General features: G+C 44.4%; 6 protein-coding genes across 6 annotated transcripts; 3 read left to right on the top strand and 3 right to left on the bottom strand.

The window, feature by feature from the left end:
- Nucleotides 1-724: 724 nt before the first annotated feature.
- On the top strand, nt 725-1,937 carry O0I10_010130 (dolichol-phosphate mannosyltransferase; the record flags this gene model as incomplete). The annotated part of the gene is made up of 7 exons (XM_058490113.1): nt 725-1,027; nt 1,097-1,130; nt 1,211-1,287; nt 1,351-1,376; nt 1,428-1,523; nt 1,584-1,652; nt 1,718-1,937. The coding sequence occupies 7 exons, from the start codon at nt 725-727 to the stop codon at nt 1,935-1,937; spliced, it is 825 nt and encodes a 274-aa protein (XP_058339096.1).
- Nucleotides 1,938-2,894: 957 nt separating this feature from the next.
- On the top strand, nt 2,895-3,511 carry O0I10_010129 (uncharacterized protein; the record flags this gene model as incomplete). The annotated part of the gene is made up of 2 exons (XM_058490112.1): nt 2,895-3,354; nt 3,423-3,511. 2 exons carry the CDS (start codon nt 2,895-2,897, stop codon nt 3,509-3,511), a joined length of 549 nt encoding a protein of 182 aa, XP_058339095.1.
- Nucleotides 3,512-4,205: 694 nt separating this feature from the next.
- On the bottom strand, nt 4,206-5,291 carry O0I10_010128 (uncharacterized protein; the record flags this gene model as incomplete). Its single annotated transcript, XM_058490111.1, has 4 exons — nt 4,206-4,620; nt 4,685-4,823; nt 4,899-5,028; nt 5,088-5,291. 4 exons carry the CDS (start codon nt 5,289-5,291, stop codon nt 4,206-4,208), a joined length of 888 nt encoding a protein of 295 aa, XP_058339094.1.
- A 253-nt stretch (nt 5,292-5,544) lies between these two features.
- Nucleotides 5,545-6,947, bottom strand: O0I10_010127 (glutamate N-acetyltransferase/amino-acid acetyltransferase; the record flags this gene model as incomplete). The annotated part of the gene is made up of 2 exons (XM_058490110.1): nt 5,545-5,913; nt 5,988-6,947. 2 exons carry the CDS (start codon nt 6,945-6,947, stop codon nt 5,545-5,547), a joined length of 1,329 nt encoding a protein of 442 aa, XP_058339093.1.
- A 1,231-nt stretch (nt 6,948-8,178) lies between these two features.
- Nucleotides 8,179-10,431, top strand: O0I10_010126 (uncharacterized protein; the record flags this gene model as incomplete). The annotated part of the gene is made up of 10 exons (XM_058490109.1): nt 8,179-8,273; nt 8,356-8,473; nt 8,534-8,718; nt 8,780-8,984; nt 9,092-9,247; nt 9,318-9,441; nt 9,498-9,658; nt 9,712-9,860; nt 9,921-10,229; nt 10,293-10,431. The coding sequence occupies 10 exons, from the start codon at nt 8,179-8,181 to the stop codon at nt 10,429-10,431; spliced, it is 1,641 nt and encodes a 546-aa protein (XP_058339092.1).
- A 1,429-nt stretch (nt 10,432-11,860) lies between these two features.
- On the bottom strand, nt 11,861-15,056 carry O0I10_010125 (uncharacterized protein; the record flags this gene model as incomplete). Its single annotated transcript, XM_058490108.1, has 8 exons — nt 11,861-12,578; nt 12,639-13,527; nt 13,589-13,856; nt 13,919-14,042; nt 14,106-14,178; nt 14,237-14,473; nt 14,539-14,697; nt 14,765-15,056. The coding sequence occupies 8 exons, from the start codon at nt 15,054-15,056 to the stop codon at nt 11,861-11,863; spliced, it is 2,760 nt and encodes a 919-aa protein (XP_058339091.1).
- Nucleotides 15,057-15,387: the final 331 nt, after the last annotated feature.

Below are 15,387 nucleotides of genomic sequence, written 5' to 3'. Positions count from 1 at the left end.
GAAAATACTACATGATGAATGAGTGATGAGTGGGTTGGTTACAATGAGCTATGATGGCTTTTGGTTCTTTACGCCTAAAGAGGATGAATTTGTACAACAATGACAATGAAATGTTTATTATTGAGTACGTGGATCACAAAGAGGACTACTCACCATAATACCTACCAGGGGCTTTGAAGATGCTAGTGATCAAAGAGTGATATGATGGGTGGCAACATCTTTGTTACATGTAGATGGTACTCATAAAAAGGAGGGAAGGCTGGTAAATCGATTGATGAGGCGTCTTCCTGGATCTCTAAGAAAGAACTTTGTCATGGTTCATTGTCCAGTGACGTGACAATACTTTATACATCATCATCATTATCAAACAATGACAACACCAAACAGCTATCACAAATCGGTTGCTATGCTCATATCCACATGTAGATTGTTACCGTTGCCAGGCAACTATTATTTACCCTTTAGAGCGGTATGCGTATCCGGGTGATTGAATGATGATATTGATCATAGCAACCTACTATGTACCTGGTATGTGATGCACCACCGGGGTCTGCATGAACCAAGATGTAAACAAAGTATGATGTTTATTATGATTGTGTCTGTAAGTGGTAAAAAGACGAGGAGAGTGTTATGCAAGAGGATGTCGTTCGATAGAGTGCTCGCTCACTCGTAGAGGGCAGGTCCCCCAAATTCTTTGGGTGGGCGACCATTTGCATTTCAACCAATGATTCAAGTCCAGATAAATGTTCACCCTTTTGTCCTTCCTTATTTTATGTCAGAGAACGGCCACGCCGTGCTTGAAGTTGAAGACGCGTCGTCTCATCGTACCATGACCGCTCACAAGTATTCTGTTTTACTCCCAACCTACAATGAACGAGAAAACCTACCCATCATTACCTGGCTACTCGCAAGAACCTTCACTCAAGAAAACGTCGACTGGGAGATCGTCATTGTAGATGATGGCAGCCCCGATGGCACTCAAGATGTTGCTCGTGAATTACAAAACGTCTATGGACAAGACCATATCGTATGTTTTATTCATGCTTAGTCTACCCACTACGATACACTAACGTGGCGTTGTTTTGTTTGTACATAGCAATTGAGACCTCGTGCAGGCAAACTTGGTCTAGGTAACGTACTTGTATTACGCGATAGGACGCATGGAATTGGGTATATTGACGGGGGGGGGACATCCATGGATCTATTATAGGAACTGCATACGTGCATGGTCTTCAATTTGCTACAGGTGACTTTATTATCATCATGGATGCGGACTTTTCACATCATGTAAGTGCTTGGCAACATGGATGGTTGTCCGATATTGACCTTGAGGTGTCTGGATACGTGTAGCCCAAGTTTATTCCTCAAATGATCAGGTAGATTGGATTGAATGAATCATGATTGGAGGATACTTAATCAGGCGATAGATTACAGGCACAGCATAATTACGATGTTGTCAGTGGCACCCGATACAAGCCTGGTGGTGGCGTATATGGCTGGGATCTCAAGCGAAAACTCGTCAGGTAAGCGAATTGTAAAAGCAACATGAGAAAAAGGCAAGAGGAAGCTTACAATTGTAATAGTCGAGGTGCCAATTATCTAGCTACGCTTATGTTGCGACCGAAGTCATCCGATTTGACAGGCAGTTTCCGGTAGGACAATAGGGCATACAAGAAACGGTGGCCATGTACTAATGCATGGATTACTTTTGGAATAGCCTTTACAAGAAGGATGTGCTCTACCAATTGATCAATGCTACCATTTCGAAGGGCTACGTATTCCAAATGGAAATGATTGTGCGAGCACGACAATTCAATTATACGGTGGGCGAGGTGCCTATTACATTTGTGGATCGTGTATATGGTGAAAGCAAGATGGGCATGTCCGAGATTGTACAATACGCACAAGGCGTATGGCGTTTATTTGTATCCGTCTAGAAGAGCATTATGCGAATCGAATAAAAAAGGGACAAAACCAATGCCCGCTTTCTCTTGTGCTGTTCTTTCGACGAATGAGAACCCCGCTTTCCCACGTTGTAGCTAAAAAGTCAACCAAGCAGATGAATAAAACACCCAAGCAATTCTTGGTGATGCTTTAATTCTAGAATCACATGTAAGTCGTTGCTACATTGTTGGATGATGTGTCATGGCACCACCACCACCACCGCCATTCACACAAAAGAAGCGCTCTCCTTTTTCAACCTTTCCCCCATCATCATCAGTACGTGCTCTTGTGATTTCCCCTTTCGGTTGATAAAGTTGACATTTGATTCTTTTGCTTTTTTCGGCAAGTTTGAAGCTGCCTCTCTTTCATATACTACCATGAGACATGGCATCCACGTGTTATACGGCGTCATGCCATGCTACAAGCGAACTCGACAGGTATCCATGGAGAACAGGCGGGCCGTCTCTCTGGCAACAATGATACCGGTTGTGCACCAGCATGTATCAACGTTTGGTGTAACGTTGCCTTGATCTTCACATGCCTCTATCTCACTCGCCCTCTTCTTGAACAAAGCGACCTTTTTGTATTTGCGTGTCTTGGTCTATATTTGTACTATTCTCTTTCCCTTTTTTTTATCTTTCTTTGTTCACTCTAAGCTATGTCAGACGACCACTCGACCGGTATGCATAAAACGACATGGCCACGTTTGCTCATTCACTGACAAGGTTAATCGCCATATAGATCGCGCGGCTATGACGGACACTCTATTTTCAGACTTGGAACAAAAGCAACTCCAATCCTTCCTTAGTGGATTTGATAAACCTTCCTCTACATCATCCTCGTCGTCACCACCTCGTGAGTAGTGTTCTGTGCCTGATGGGCAGATCAACATGTCATCTATATGCAAGCTTCTATTAACATGATTATTATCAAATCAAGCAACTTCACCTATGCCCATTATGCTCTCATCACCTTACAACACAACCCAATTTTCTGGTGGCCAAATTAATGTATTGCCTCTCCCAGAAACATCCTCTTCGACAGGCAGCAGCAATCAGCATAACAATGCACAATCATCCTCATCCTCATATGCACATCAACAACATTCACCTTCTTCATCCTCATCCAACTCGGGTGCTCGTGAACATCCACGCAAGGTAGAAAAGCGCAAATACGATGCACAATCATCATCATCATCAGCAGCAGCTGCCAGCAAATCAAGTGGAACACGTACAGGCCGTGGTAGGAAACCACCCCATGAACTCCTAAGTGAAGCCCAGAAAAAGGCAAACCATATTGCATCCGAGCAAAAACGACGAGCCAATATCCGTATTGGGTTTGATCAATTAGTGGATATGGTACCCACGCTGAGTCATTCACATCGTAGTGAATCGGTCATTTTGCAGAAATGTAAGCATCATCATCACCATCACGACGATGGATGATAAACGTATTAACCTCCTCTTGTATCATCATAGCGGCTGAGTACATCCGACAGCTGGTGAGCAACAAGAATTCCTTACGTGAGCGTGTACGAGAATTACAGACCGCATTAGGAGATGTGTAAGTGGCAAACGGTGGTGGTGGTGATGATGATGATGATGCGTGGGTATGGAGTATAAGACGTGTGGGGGGGGGGAGGGGAGTGTGGAAATTGGATCTTAGCATGACAATGATGCTTATTCACCGCAACATGCTCTGTCTCCGCTTGATTCTCGTTATTACTTATCACAGCCCGGATGAAGATGTAAGTTGTTGTTGAACAAAGTTGGATGATCGACGCATATGAGACTAACCTTTTATTACTACAGAGTTCAGAAGGAGAGATGGATTATCCCTTTTAACAAGAGCAAGCCGTTGTCGTCCATTTACCCATCTCTGTATAAACCCAAAGTACCTTCATCGGCCCTATTATGTATGGCACTCCAGCAGCAATCCATGCACCGGCATTGGCAAGCAACTATACACTACTACTACTGCTCTCATTCTATATATATAGTCATTCACTACAGCATTCCCTTTTGTACTTTTTCTTTTATGATTCACCCTATGTTCCATTTTTCTATGTGAATTGAAAATCATGTGAAAGCCTTCATTCATTGTCGCATGGCTCTCGCCAAAATGTGGGGTACATTGTCTCATTCTTTTCTACTACTGCTCACTTTTCCTTAATCGTCATAGGGTACAACATGTCATTCACAGGATGATATACATTATACAACATTATGTTTAATTTACAGGGGGATCGATTATGTAAATACTTAAAGACCTTCATGGATAGGCTTAGATTCAAGCTTGCCGGCCGTAGCCTTTTCAGCCATGGCACGGACATTGGCATAAGGCTTGATGAGCGATTCGGGCAATTGTTCACGGAAGGCATCAGTCTCCATCCAGTCAAGGCCATGTTGGAAAATGGTAGCAGCACGATGATGGCCACCTTCGACGGTACCCATGGAAGCATGCAAAGTGGCACGTTTCTTTGAGCAAAAGTAAGCAGCACGATGCAAGATGTTATTGTCATAAAAGACTGTGTAACCGGGCTTCAATTGGACCTTGAGTTGACCAGGCATGTTGTGGCTCTTGGGATCATTCAAAGTGATATCACGCTCTTCAGCGGTGCGAACACGTCGGTGCGACTTTGGTACAACGTAAAGACATTCGTCCTCGTACAAGGCCCTTTTTTGTTTCCATGTTGGCTTTAGAAAAGAGAAAAATCGGACCATGTGACACAACAACTTACGTGTTCCACTGAGTGCCATAATGGGGAATGGTCAGCTTGGTCTCTTCTTCCTCGGGACTCGTTGCCGCAGGAATAGCATCTCGGTGCCATGTCAAGTCGAAATCGGATTCCTCAGGGTTAATAAGTAGATTGAACAATTCTAGAAAGAGAAAGAGTCCAAGAGTCAATAAAGAACATGCTACTACTACTACTACTACTACAAGTGAACATTTACCGAGTTGGAGATTCTCATTGCTGGTACCGAGCAATTGGCAAACAGCTTCAAGAAGCTTGGGAGAACCATACCACTTTGCAAAGATAGGTTCCTTCAAATCGGGATGCATCATGTGTTGGACGCCCCACACCTAAATCATAGCATGAATAAAAGCTATTTCATGTACACAAGAAATGATCATTGACTTACATCAGTGCCCTCGGTCCATGGTGGGAATTGAGTGCCTACAAGACGACGATGCTTCCATTCACCCTTTCTTGCCTTGTCAACGACACGATCACAAGCGGCCTTAAGATCATCGATCATGTCGGAGGGAATGAGACCATCGACAATGACATAGCCATTTTCCTTGAGAGCTTGATCAATAGGAACACCGTTGATATCAGAGAGCATGTTGTGTAATAGAAGAGAAGAGAGAGAGAGAGAGGGAAAAAAGGGATAAGGGTTCGTTGCAGGGTCGGCTACAAGTTTTATATAAGGGATGCAAAAGAATTTAAGTTCAGCTTACATCAGCAGGGTCCCCAGATCAATTCTACAGGGTGGGGTCCCCACACTCGATTTATTTTTCCATGACATGATCTTTAAAGGTAATGTTACATAACACACACGCTAGCTCTCTCACACTCCCAAACAAGGAATCCAGGACTTATGATCGGTAGTCGCCATTGATGGTTACATACTCGTGACTCAAGTCGCATGTCCAGAACTTTGTCTCACTGTCACCAAGGTTGAGATCGACTTCAATGGTCAAGTCTTCAAACTTTAGGATTTCGGCAGCTCGATCCTCATCCACTTGTTCAGGTTCCCCAGTCACCATAAGTTTTAACTTCTCCGATCCATCAGCTGGAACAAAGTTGACGCTGACCTTGCTGGCATCAACGTCAACACCGCAATGACCGAGACTAGCGCAAATGCGGCCCCAATTAGCGTCTTGTCCATAAAGAGCTGTCTTGACGAGCATCGATGTAGAGATATGAGATGCAGCTTGCTTGGCATCTTCAAACGATTTAGCACCCTATGTATATATAAAAGTGGTTATTATTCATTTCTTCAACATCATCACCCCATATACTCATCCATCCTCCATACCTTGACATGAATAGTGACAAATTTGGTAGCACCTTCACCGTCCCGGACAATGAGCTGAGCCAATTCAGCGGCGAATGATGTCAGCTGATCCCTAAAGAGTTCGTATGCTGGGCTATCCTCGGATTCGATGCGGACACCGCTAGCGCCATTGGCAAGGACGGCAATGGTATCGTTGGTGCTCATATCGCCATCCACACTGATCGAATTGAAGCTACGGTCGGTGGCGTACTTGAGTGTCTTTTTGAGAAGAGCGGGCTCCACATAGGCATCGGTCACCATAAATCCAAGCAAAGTGGCCATGTTGGGATGGATCATGCCTGCACCTTTGGCGATACCAGCCATTGTCACCTTTTTGTCATCCACAGCGAATTGTCCTGTTTTGAGCTTGGGGAAGGTATCCGTTGTCATGAAAGCTTCGGCACATTTGAACCATCCATCATCGTGTTCAGAGGATAACACTGTATATGCATGCTTGATACCAGCTTCGATCTTGTCGATAGGCAATTGTTGTCCAATAACACCCGTTGACATGGTAAGGGCGCTCATAGGATGCTCCACAAGATTATCCACTGTCGATCGCATGCGTCGTGCATTTTCAAGACCCTGGGCACCTGTCACCGCGTTGGCACAACCCGAATTCGTCACAACAGCAAAGATCGCATTGCTATTCTCTTGCAAGGTCTCTTGGCTCACCAACACAGGAGCTGCTTTGAAGGCATTGGTGGTAAACACGGCTGCACCAGCACATGGACGATCCGAGACGATCAAGGCAATGTCCTTGTTGCCATTCTTTTTGACACCAGCATGAACACCGCCTGCACGGAAGCCCAGAGGATACACACCACTCGATGGGATCAATGACTGCTTGCTTGGCTGTAAATGGGCATAGCTGCTGGTATAGCGTTGGAATTGTTGGCGCAACAAGTTGCCACGCGTGAGGTTGCTAGGAAGTCGAAACATGCCGATATAGAACACACGCTGTGTGGAGTTGACAGCCCCACTATCCCCTTCATTTTTGCAATTAAAATCTGTGACTCATTGTGATGAACCATATAAAGAGTACTACTACTACTACCCCACCATGTCCTCCTCCTTTCCACACCATCTATATACCTTGTTGTCAGCACACATCGCGAATCAATAAATGTCCTCGCCGAGAACATGATCTTTTCCATCAATAAGAAATAGAATCGTGGATGAAAAGAAATGTATGGCGTGCGAGAAGGCCTCGTCTCAAAATCGGATGAATGACACGACCTAATCTATTCAACCGCCTATTCTCCCATAGAGGTGATTGCATATCCACTATCCGTTACCCTTGTATCAATGATGCTATATCAGCTAACGTGCAACAAGAGGTGACTTTTCTAGCCTTCACTATCTTCGGCTTACCATGAAGATACACAACGTCACGTGATCTCAGGTCCTTTTCATGGCTCATCACTCCTCATTTTATTACCCTTTGCTCAATAACGAAGATACATAGTATCCTTAGCGCAATGCTAATAATAGAATGGTACATGTCAAGATATAAAGGTGTGTGCAGCAGTGAACGTTGCATATACAAGTTGCAATTCAAATGACTACCATGCGAGGGGTTGTTCGTTTCTATGACTTTTATTCCATGAGCTTTTCATCATTAGACTACATAGCTGGCATAATGGAGGCGAACAACATGTCGAGTTTCATTGTTATTCTATTAGCTGGACGCATCTTCGTCTATATGAATTTGATCCTCCGCGCAAACCGTGAATGTATCCCATTGCAAGGGCATACCTTAAATGAGGATTGAAGAAGCTGCCGTTGATGTACTATAGTAGAAGCCCAAACATCTCATCCATTGTATTGTGTCCTATTGTGCGCAGTAAATGTAGCAAATGATCCGCATAGGGTTGCATGCAGAACGCGTAAGGCACCTCCCCAAAAAGGGTTTCTTCAGGTACAAAGCTACTTATCCCGGGGTATCATCCATTGATATGATATGTCAAACAACGTTACATTTATTGCGTGAAGAGGAGATCAAGAATAACATGTGTGTAATAATGTCGGAACAACGGCTCGTGCATCCTGTTTTAGTTGCCTTGGTGACACACCGTGCACGCTCATCGCTTAAAATAGACATTGGGGGGCGAGCAATCAAACGCCTTGGTTTCTTTCTTTCCACACATATCTCTTTTTTCTATTGCCCTCCATGACGATGACCTTTGACTACAACGCTATCAAGAGCAACATTATCCCTAACAAGGCTGAAAAGTATGCCTACGGCACTGCTGGTTTCCGTACAAAGTAAGTCTTGTGAGACCCAAACGCGTCCGTTGACAGGTGTGCAAGCAAGATGAAGGATGACAACTCACCGCCATTGACTCAGGGCTGATCTGCTCGACTCTATCATGTACAAGGTCGGCATCTTGGCTACGCTTCGTTCCAAAAAGCTCAATGGTGCTACTATCGGTGTCATGATTACTGCATCCCACAATCCTGAAGAGGTGAGCTGATGACTATTGACGCGTTGGGGTGTGTCTGGAAGCTGACGTTTTGCGTATCAGGATAATGGTGTCAAATTGGTTGATCCTCGTGGTGAGATGCTTGAACAGTCGTGGGAGACTTACGCCACCCAACTTGCCAATGCCAACGACGGCGAGACCCTTGCACAGGTCATTGATCAAATCGTCAGTGCACATAGCATTGACTTGGAAGCACCTGCTAATGTCATTTACGCTCATGATACCAGGTATGATTGGGTAAAACATCTTTTTGAAACATCAAACAAGCTAACATTGGATTGGATATAGACCAAGCTGCCCTGAACTTGTAAAGTGCCTCGAATCAGGATTGAAGGCTGCTGGAGCCAAGAGCACTGGTTATGGATTGAAGACCACTCCCATGCTTCATTATCTTGTACGCTGCCTCAACACCGCCAACACTCCTGATGCCTATGGTGAGCCTACTGAAGAAGGTTATTACAAGAAGCTCTCCCAAGCTTTCAAGACAGCTGTGGTAAGTAAAGCTGAGAAGGAAAATCGAATAGCGGGAAATGTTGCCATTGCTTGCTCACAAGTGGGCCCATTCATTGCTTGTGTCACACACACACACACACACTATAGGCTGGTAAACCTACCCTCTCTACCTTGCACGTCGATTGCGGTAACGGTGTAGGTGCTCCCAAGCTTGCTGAATTGGCCGAGTATATTGGATCCGATGTCTTGTCGATTGATGTCGTCAACAAAGATACCACCACTTTGGGCAAGTTGAACAAGGACGTAAGTAGTAACGAATGGGACTGGTGTCAATGGCTGGGATCATTACTAAGATTCTATCTTGTGTATGTAGTGTGGCGCCGATCACGTCAAGACCAAGCAACAGGCTCCTGTCGGCTCTACTCTTGTTCCTGGTGGTCGTTATTGCTCATACGATGGTGATGCTGATCGTATCGTCTACTATTACGCTAACAATGGTAAGCAAAGAAAAGGAGCGCTTTTATGTATATGGGATTAACGTTTCTTTATTTAGATGGCGTATTCAAGTTGTTGGATGGTGACAAGATTGCTGGCCTTGCTGCTATGTTCATCATGGAGCTTGTTCAAGATGCCAATATCGAGACCATCAAGGTCGGCGTTGTTCAAACCGCCTATGCCAATGGTAGCTCCACCAACTACCTTACCAATGTCCTGGTATGTTAGGGAAAATTCAATCATCATGATTACTGTCTAATGCCCTACCATAGAAAGTACCTGTTTCCTGCGTCCCAACCGGTGTGAAGCATTTGCATCACGAAGCCGAGAAATATGACATTGGTGTCTACTTTGAAGCTAACGGTCATGGCACCGTCCTTTTCAGCCCTGAGGCTCTTCACACAATCAAGAATGCAGAGGCGTAAGTATTCATGGTTGGGAGGGGGTTATTGTATTACAAAATGACTTATTCGACCTATAGTAAGACACCTGCCCAACAGCGTGCCATTTCTCAATTGCAAGCTCTCACCGAGTTGATCAACCAAACTGTGGGTGATGCCATCTCAGATATGTTGCTTGTGGAAGCCATCCTTACCAACCGACAATGGAGCCTTGAAGAGTGGGATCAAGCTTACACAGACTTGCCTAACCGCCTTGTCAAGGTGATTGTGGCCGATCGTACCATTTTCAAGACTACCAATGCTGAGCGTCAGCTTGTGGAGCCTGAAGGTCTTCAAAAGAAGATCGATGCTACTGTTGCAAAGTATTCGCAAGGCCGTTCCTTTGTTCGGTAAGATAATGGCGACTATGGAAGAAGAAGGAGTCATGTAGCTAAGTCGCTTTTTTATTCTAGTGCTTCTGGTACCGAAGATGCTGTGCGTGTCTACGCCGAAGCTGCTACTCGTGCTGAAACAGATGAACTTGCATACAAGATTTCACTTCTCGTGTTCAACGAAGCTGGTGGTGTCGGCAAACCCCCCATGATGCCATAAGTGTTTTCTCCCTTTTATTCTACACAATGACTCAAATGATATACCATGAACCACTTTTGAGTGGGATAAAGCAAAAATCTCTTTTTGATGCATGTGTGTGAGTGTATGTAAACATGTATTCTTGGGGTAGAAAAAGGGGATTGGTACAACTTTATAGCTAACGCTAGCAGCATGATCCAATTCACCAACTTTGAAATAAAAAAAGGTGCTTGAGCGTATCATGAAAGTCTTCAATGTCATACAAAGCTTGTTGGCAAATCGATGCTGCCTACATAAGGATCCAACCACATAATGCTGATCACCCCTCTTGACAGACAGCAATTGTCCCGTGAAACCTATTATCCCAATCCGGTTATCCTAGTGTTCCAATTCGCAATAGCGACCAATAATTATTACCTTGCCATTCCATAGTGAGCACTTGTATACTTTCACTTTGTTCATGATCCTTGAAAGGTAGTTGCAGTATACGTTGTAGGATGCATGCATTCACTCGGATGTTTTAGTTGTATTGTCGTTCCATGGTCGTTTGTGTACATGCAGGCGTCTTCTACTCGGAGCCAGACAGCTCAAATTGATCATGCTCTAATAGTACATAAATCTTCCTTCCAACAGCAGCTCTTGCAGCTTTCTGAATGCCATGTGCTTCTGCATTTGCCATCTTTTTCGCCTTCGATGCAACACTACACTTTTCGCCCCTTTTGTACATATCGTAAGAGTCTATGTCAACTTCAACTTCTTCCACTTGCATCCACATCGTCAATTCTGTATCCCGCAATAAATGATCCAAGATAATGACAAGCCGGTGTGTCCAATCCACTTCTGTTGCGCAGGTCGCTTTTGCCCGCATGTACTAATGTCACCTACAAAGGAGTCCCAAATTTCTCATCAGATTGAGAGGTTGCCTATAAATGATAGGTACCTACCACAAAAGATCCATCAAGGAATACAGCCAAATGCCATTAGGCAGCAATGAGCGCACCAAATGGTAAAGCAACAAAGTGGGCTATGTACGTAATAGATGAATGCATCATGAGTGCCATCATTTTGGGGTTTACCTAAAGACTATCCTTGAAACTTACCAAAGGCCATTGATGATGATGCGCGTTCAAGTAGAAAGAGAGGGCGTGTGATAGTGTTGGTGCATAGAGCCTTGTTTATATGCGATTGGGCGTGGGTATTGTTGTCATGATTTATCAAACTGATAAAGTGGTCAAGTACCATGGAGTAATGAGTCAAAGTGATGGAAAAGTAACGATTGACAAATTTGTAGGTGACATAAGTATATCCGTTTCCTTCCTATAGATCCCAAATAGACCATCCAACAATGATACATGTGCGCTACAAATTTCACTTTGGCTTTATAGGATTAGGTTTATGTTCATGCAAGGTGATTTCTACAGAGATAATGAATTGGTTGTCACTAGTAATATTACAGTTCCCAGACTTGCACAACGCTGCTGAGCCAAGTGGGTGTTGTCCAAATGGGCAAAACGTCACGTACGACCCGCATGATACCAACGCCATTCTTGGTTTCACGTTCAATACCAAGACCTGCAAAGTTCTCTTTTTCCAATGCCGTAAACTCGAAACGCATCTTCCATGTGCCCTTTTCAGCTTCAGCACGCTTATCCTCGGGTACCTTGACGGACAAATCCAGCTTCCATGCATCATTGCCGTATCCAACAACGTGACGCACCACATAATGTGAAAACTCGGGAAGGGGTTCTTCATCGGCAATGCTCCAATCAACCACTTGAGCATCAAAAGCAATAACAGTCCATGTATAGGAAGGTGAAACGGATGCAATAGAGAAGGAGCGGATACCAGTAGCAGGATCATAGACATCATTTTGGATGCTGAGTTGAGGGAAAGGACCAGTGAGTTGATCCATCAAGGATGTGCTTTGGCTGTTGTCCTTTGCACGAATATAAGGTTCAGTGTTGAAACGATAACCACCCAAGAAGGCGCTGAATGGATAAATGGAAGCCCATTCATCTGCATGTTCGGGACCAGCTCGTTCTTCAGCCTTGACACCAAGAGCCTCTTCAATCGATGATACCACCGTTTCAATGTATGGGCCATGATCAGCTTGTGCAACACCAATGTGTGATTCGCCTGATGTCAGGTTCTTAAGATGCTGGATGAAGCTATGGGATGGTGTGTGAGTATTATTGTGTTTGCGTGTGTGCGATATCATTCATACTTACAGACGCTTGGGATGATACTCGTCATAAGGGAATGCCCATCCACCATAAGAACCACCTTGAACCATGATAATAGCAAGGACAGCGACTTGGAAGAGAGCAAGAGCGATCAAGATTTTACGTAAGCATTGCTTGCCGAAGCGATGGATATGAGCCAAGGATGGCAAGACGGTCATGAAAATAACCATTCCAAACACGACGCCAATAATGATATCAACAGGTGTATCAACGCCCATTCGACCAGTGAGTGGGACAAAAATATCAATCATGGCGTAAGTGTAATCCGTGTACAGCAACGCAAGGGGGAATGACGAGATGGCATAGGTGATAGAATGGATCTTTGGCTTGTGAGCGTTGCTTTTGTCAATGGAGGATGGTGATAGCACAAATTCGTTCACGGCGAGAGCGAATACAAGAATCGAGGAATAGATCCAGAAAATGTATGAGCTGGCCACGCTGGTGAGTGTTGTCAAAAGAGTCGAGATACCAAATCCAAGCACCACGGAAACAAATGCACCGTATTCTCGATCCACATGACCCGAAGGGAAAATGTACGTGAGGAGATACTGAGCACCATACATGCCAAGCAACGACATGGGGCAAAAGATGATTGCACCATACCATTCACGAGCAAACCAAGCCATGTGACGACACACAGGATTTGACATCAAGAATAAAGCAATAAGAACAGGTGCAACAAGAGCAAAGATCGCACTCAAGAATACGGCGCCGGTAGATTGAGCATAGGCAGTAAGGATATGGGGGACCGAGCGATAAGGAGATGAATGATGTGTCTTGTACACAATGTAGCCAAAGAATGCAAAGGTCAATAAGGCTGTTCCCATTTGCAACACGAAAGCTGTCGACCACGAGTACACCGTAAAAAAGAGACCTAAATCAAACCTATGTAAGAGGAGGATGCTTGTATTCCACTATGACAGCAATCATCTTACCCAAGGTGTCAAAGAACACGACCTCGCTTGTGCGTTCAATGTTGGACAATGTTGAGTTTCTTGCAAGGTAGTCGACGATAGATAAAGTGTTTTCACCAAGATGTTGAATGGCTCCAGGCTCCAAGTTCTCGGTGATATCCAGATGAGTGTGGTACAAATATGAATTCTTGTAGATGGCCATGTCGATACCAGTCAAATTGCCGTACTGCACAAATTGTCTAAAATCGGTATCCGAGAGGATCAAGCCAGTGCGAAAGACGTCGTTGGCCTATAGTTATCATGATAAGTATCATCATTGTTAAAGACCTGGTACAAATAGAGACACATTACCACCACCGTGCCATGTGGATAAGGCGCGTTTTTGTAAGCGTCGATCATTTCTCTAGAATTGGCTTGGAAAAGAATCTCGCGGCCGGTTGTACCACATGCATCGATATTGACAACAGAGCGAATGCTATTACACCAAATGACTTAGCTCTTTTTGCCATGAATGAAGGGGAATTGTGTATATACGTACGTGTCTTTGATATCGTGCATAGTAATAAATGCGTGGGATGCATCTTGCAAACTTTCTTCTGCACCATTGAATACTATAAATGGTATATGAGTATAATCACATGCTTTTCAACAACACCACCACGTTCTTACAAAAGACAATAGCATTCTTGTACTCGCTCCAATCACGTCTGCTTAATACACGAATAATCTCAAGCATGACAGCTGTTCCTGATCCATCATCGGTGGCACCGGGAGAGCCGAGTGTTGTATCGAAATGTGAATTGAGGAGGATGGCGTTCTTTTCACAGGAGCGGTCGGCTGATGAGTCCTCCGGGCATGATAAACGGACAATGATATTGGTCACATTGGTGTATGCCTTGAATACCACTATGCAATTCAATGATTAACTTGTCAATGGGATTTCCTTACCATCATCATCATCATCCACTTACTGTTGTCCATGATATCAAAGCGGTGTGTACCGGTTGCTTGTTGGACCCAAATGTCAAACTTGGGGGCACCAGGGATACCTTGTGCTTCTTGTTTGTACTCGCGTACAAGATTCTCCAAGTATTCGAATGTTTGTGCTTCTTCCACAGTACCCACAATGCCTATAAAAAGTCATCATGTCAATAAAGCGTTTCACACATTTTGCATGGATGGATGGAAGATACTTGCGATAGCCAAGCGTGTCACTAAGATAGGATATCGTCTTCATCGCATTGTGTTCTGAAAACTCGGTCACTCCAGTATCAGGATCCACACCGCGATGCTGTTTGGGGGAAGGTAGCTTGTAATGAAGATGGGTGGCGATCGCTATGGCTGCAATCCAATAAAAGATTAGCCGTGCCCAAGAGGTTGCAGCTCCTTGACGAGCACCGGTGTCGCGGCTGGACTTGTTGGAAAGACTCAATGGAGACGCATTGTCGTCATGGGTGTCCCTTTTGTTTCGGGTTCGAAGAGTAGCCATGGATATGCAAAGCGGCACGCGGTAAAGGAGCACAAGTGCCTGAGTTTACACACACATTTGGTGTTGGTGCAAGGCATTTCGGACTAAATGAATAGCCGAATTCAACTCCCCCATTTTGGGATGAGAGGATGACATGATCAAATGTAGTACTCGCTAGCTCATTCTATTCTATACATAAAGATTTGAAATGGACGCTTGTATTCCTATTATTGTCTCATTGAATGAGGATGAGGTTATACTTGAATGTTTACCGCCCAAAGATGCTGCGTTTAAAACACGTCTCCATGATGGCTTCTTTCGTTTCAAGAAGATTGTGGTTCTGGAGGTGCCT

The sequence above is a fragment of the Lichtheimia ornata genome, assembly GCF_029851405.1.
Source record: "Lichtheimia ornata isolate CBS 291.66 chromosome Unknown scaffold00065, whole genome shotgun sequence".
Classification (NCBI taxonomy): domain Eukaryota; kingdom Fungi; phylum Mucoromycota; class Mucoromycetes; order Mucorales; family Lichtheimiaceae; genus Lichtheimia; species Lichtheimia ornata.
The sequence above is the reverse complement of the archived record's forward strand: the minus strand, read 5'-3'. Positions and strand labels throughout refer to the sequence as shown.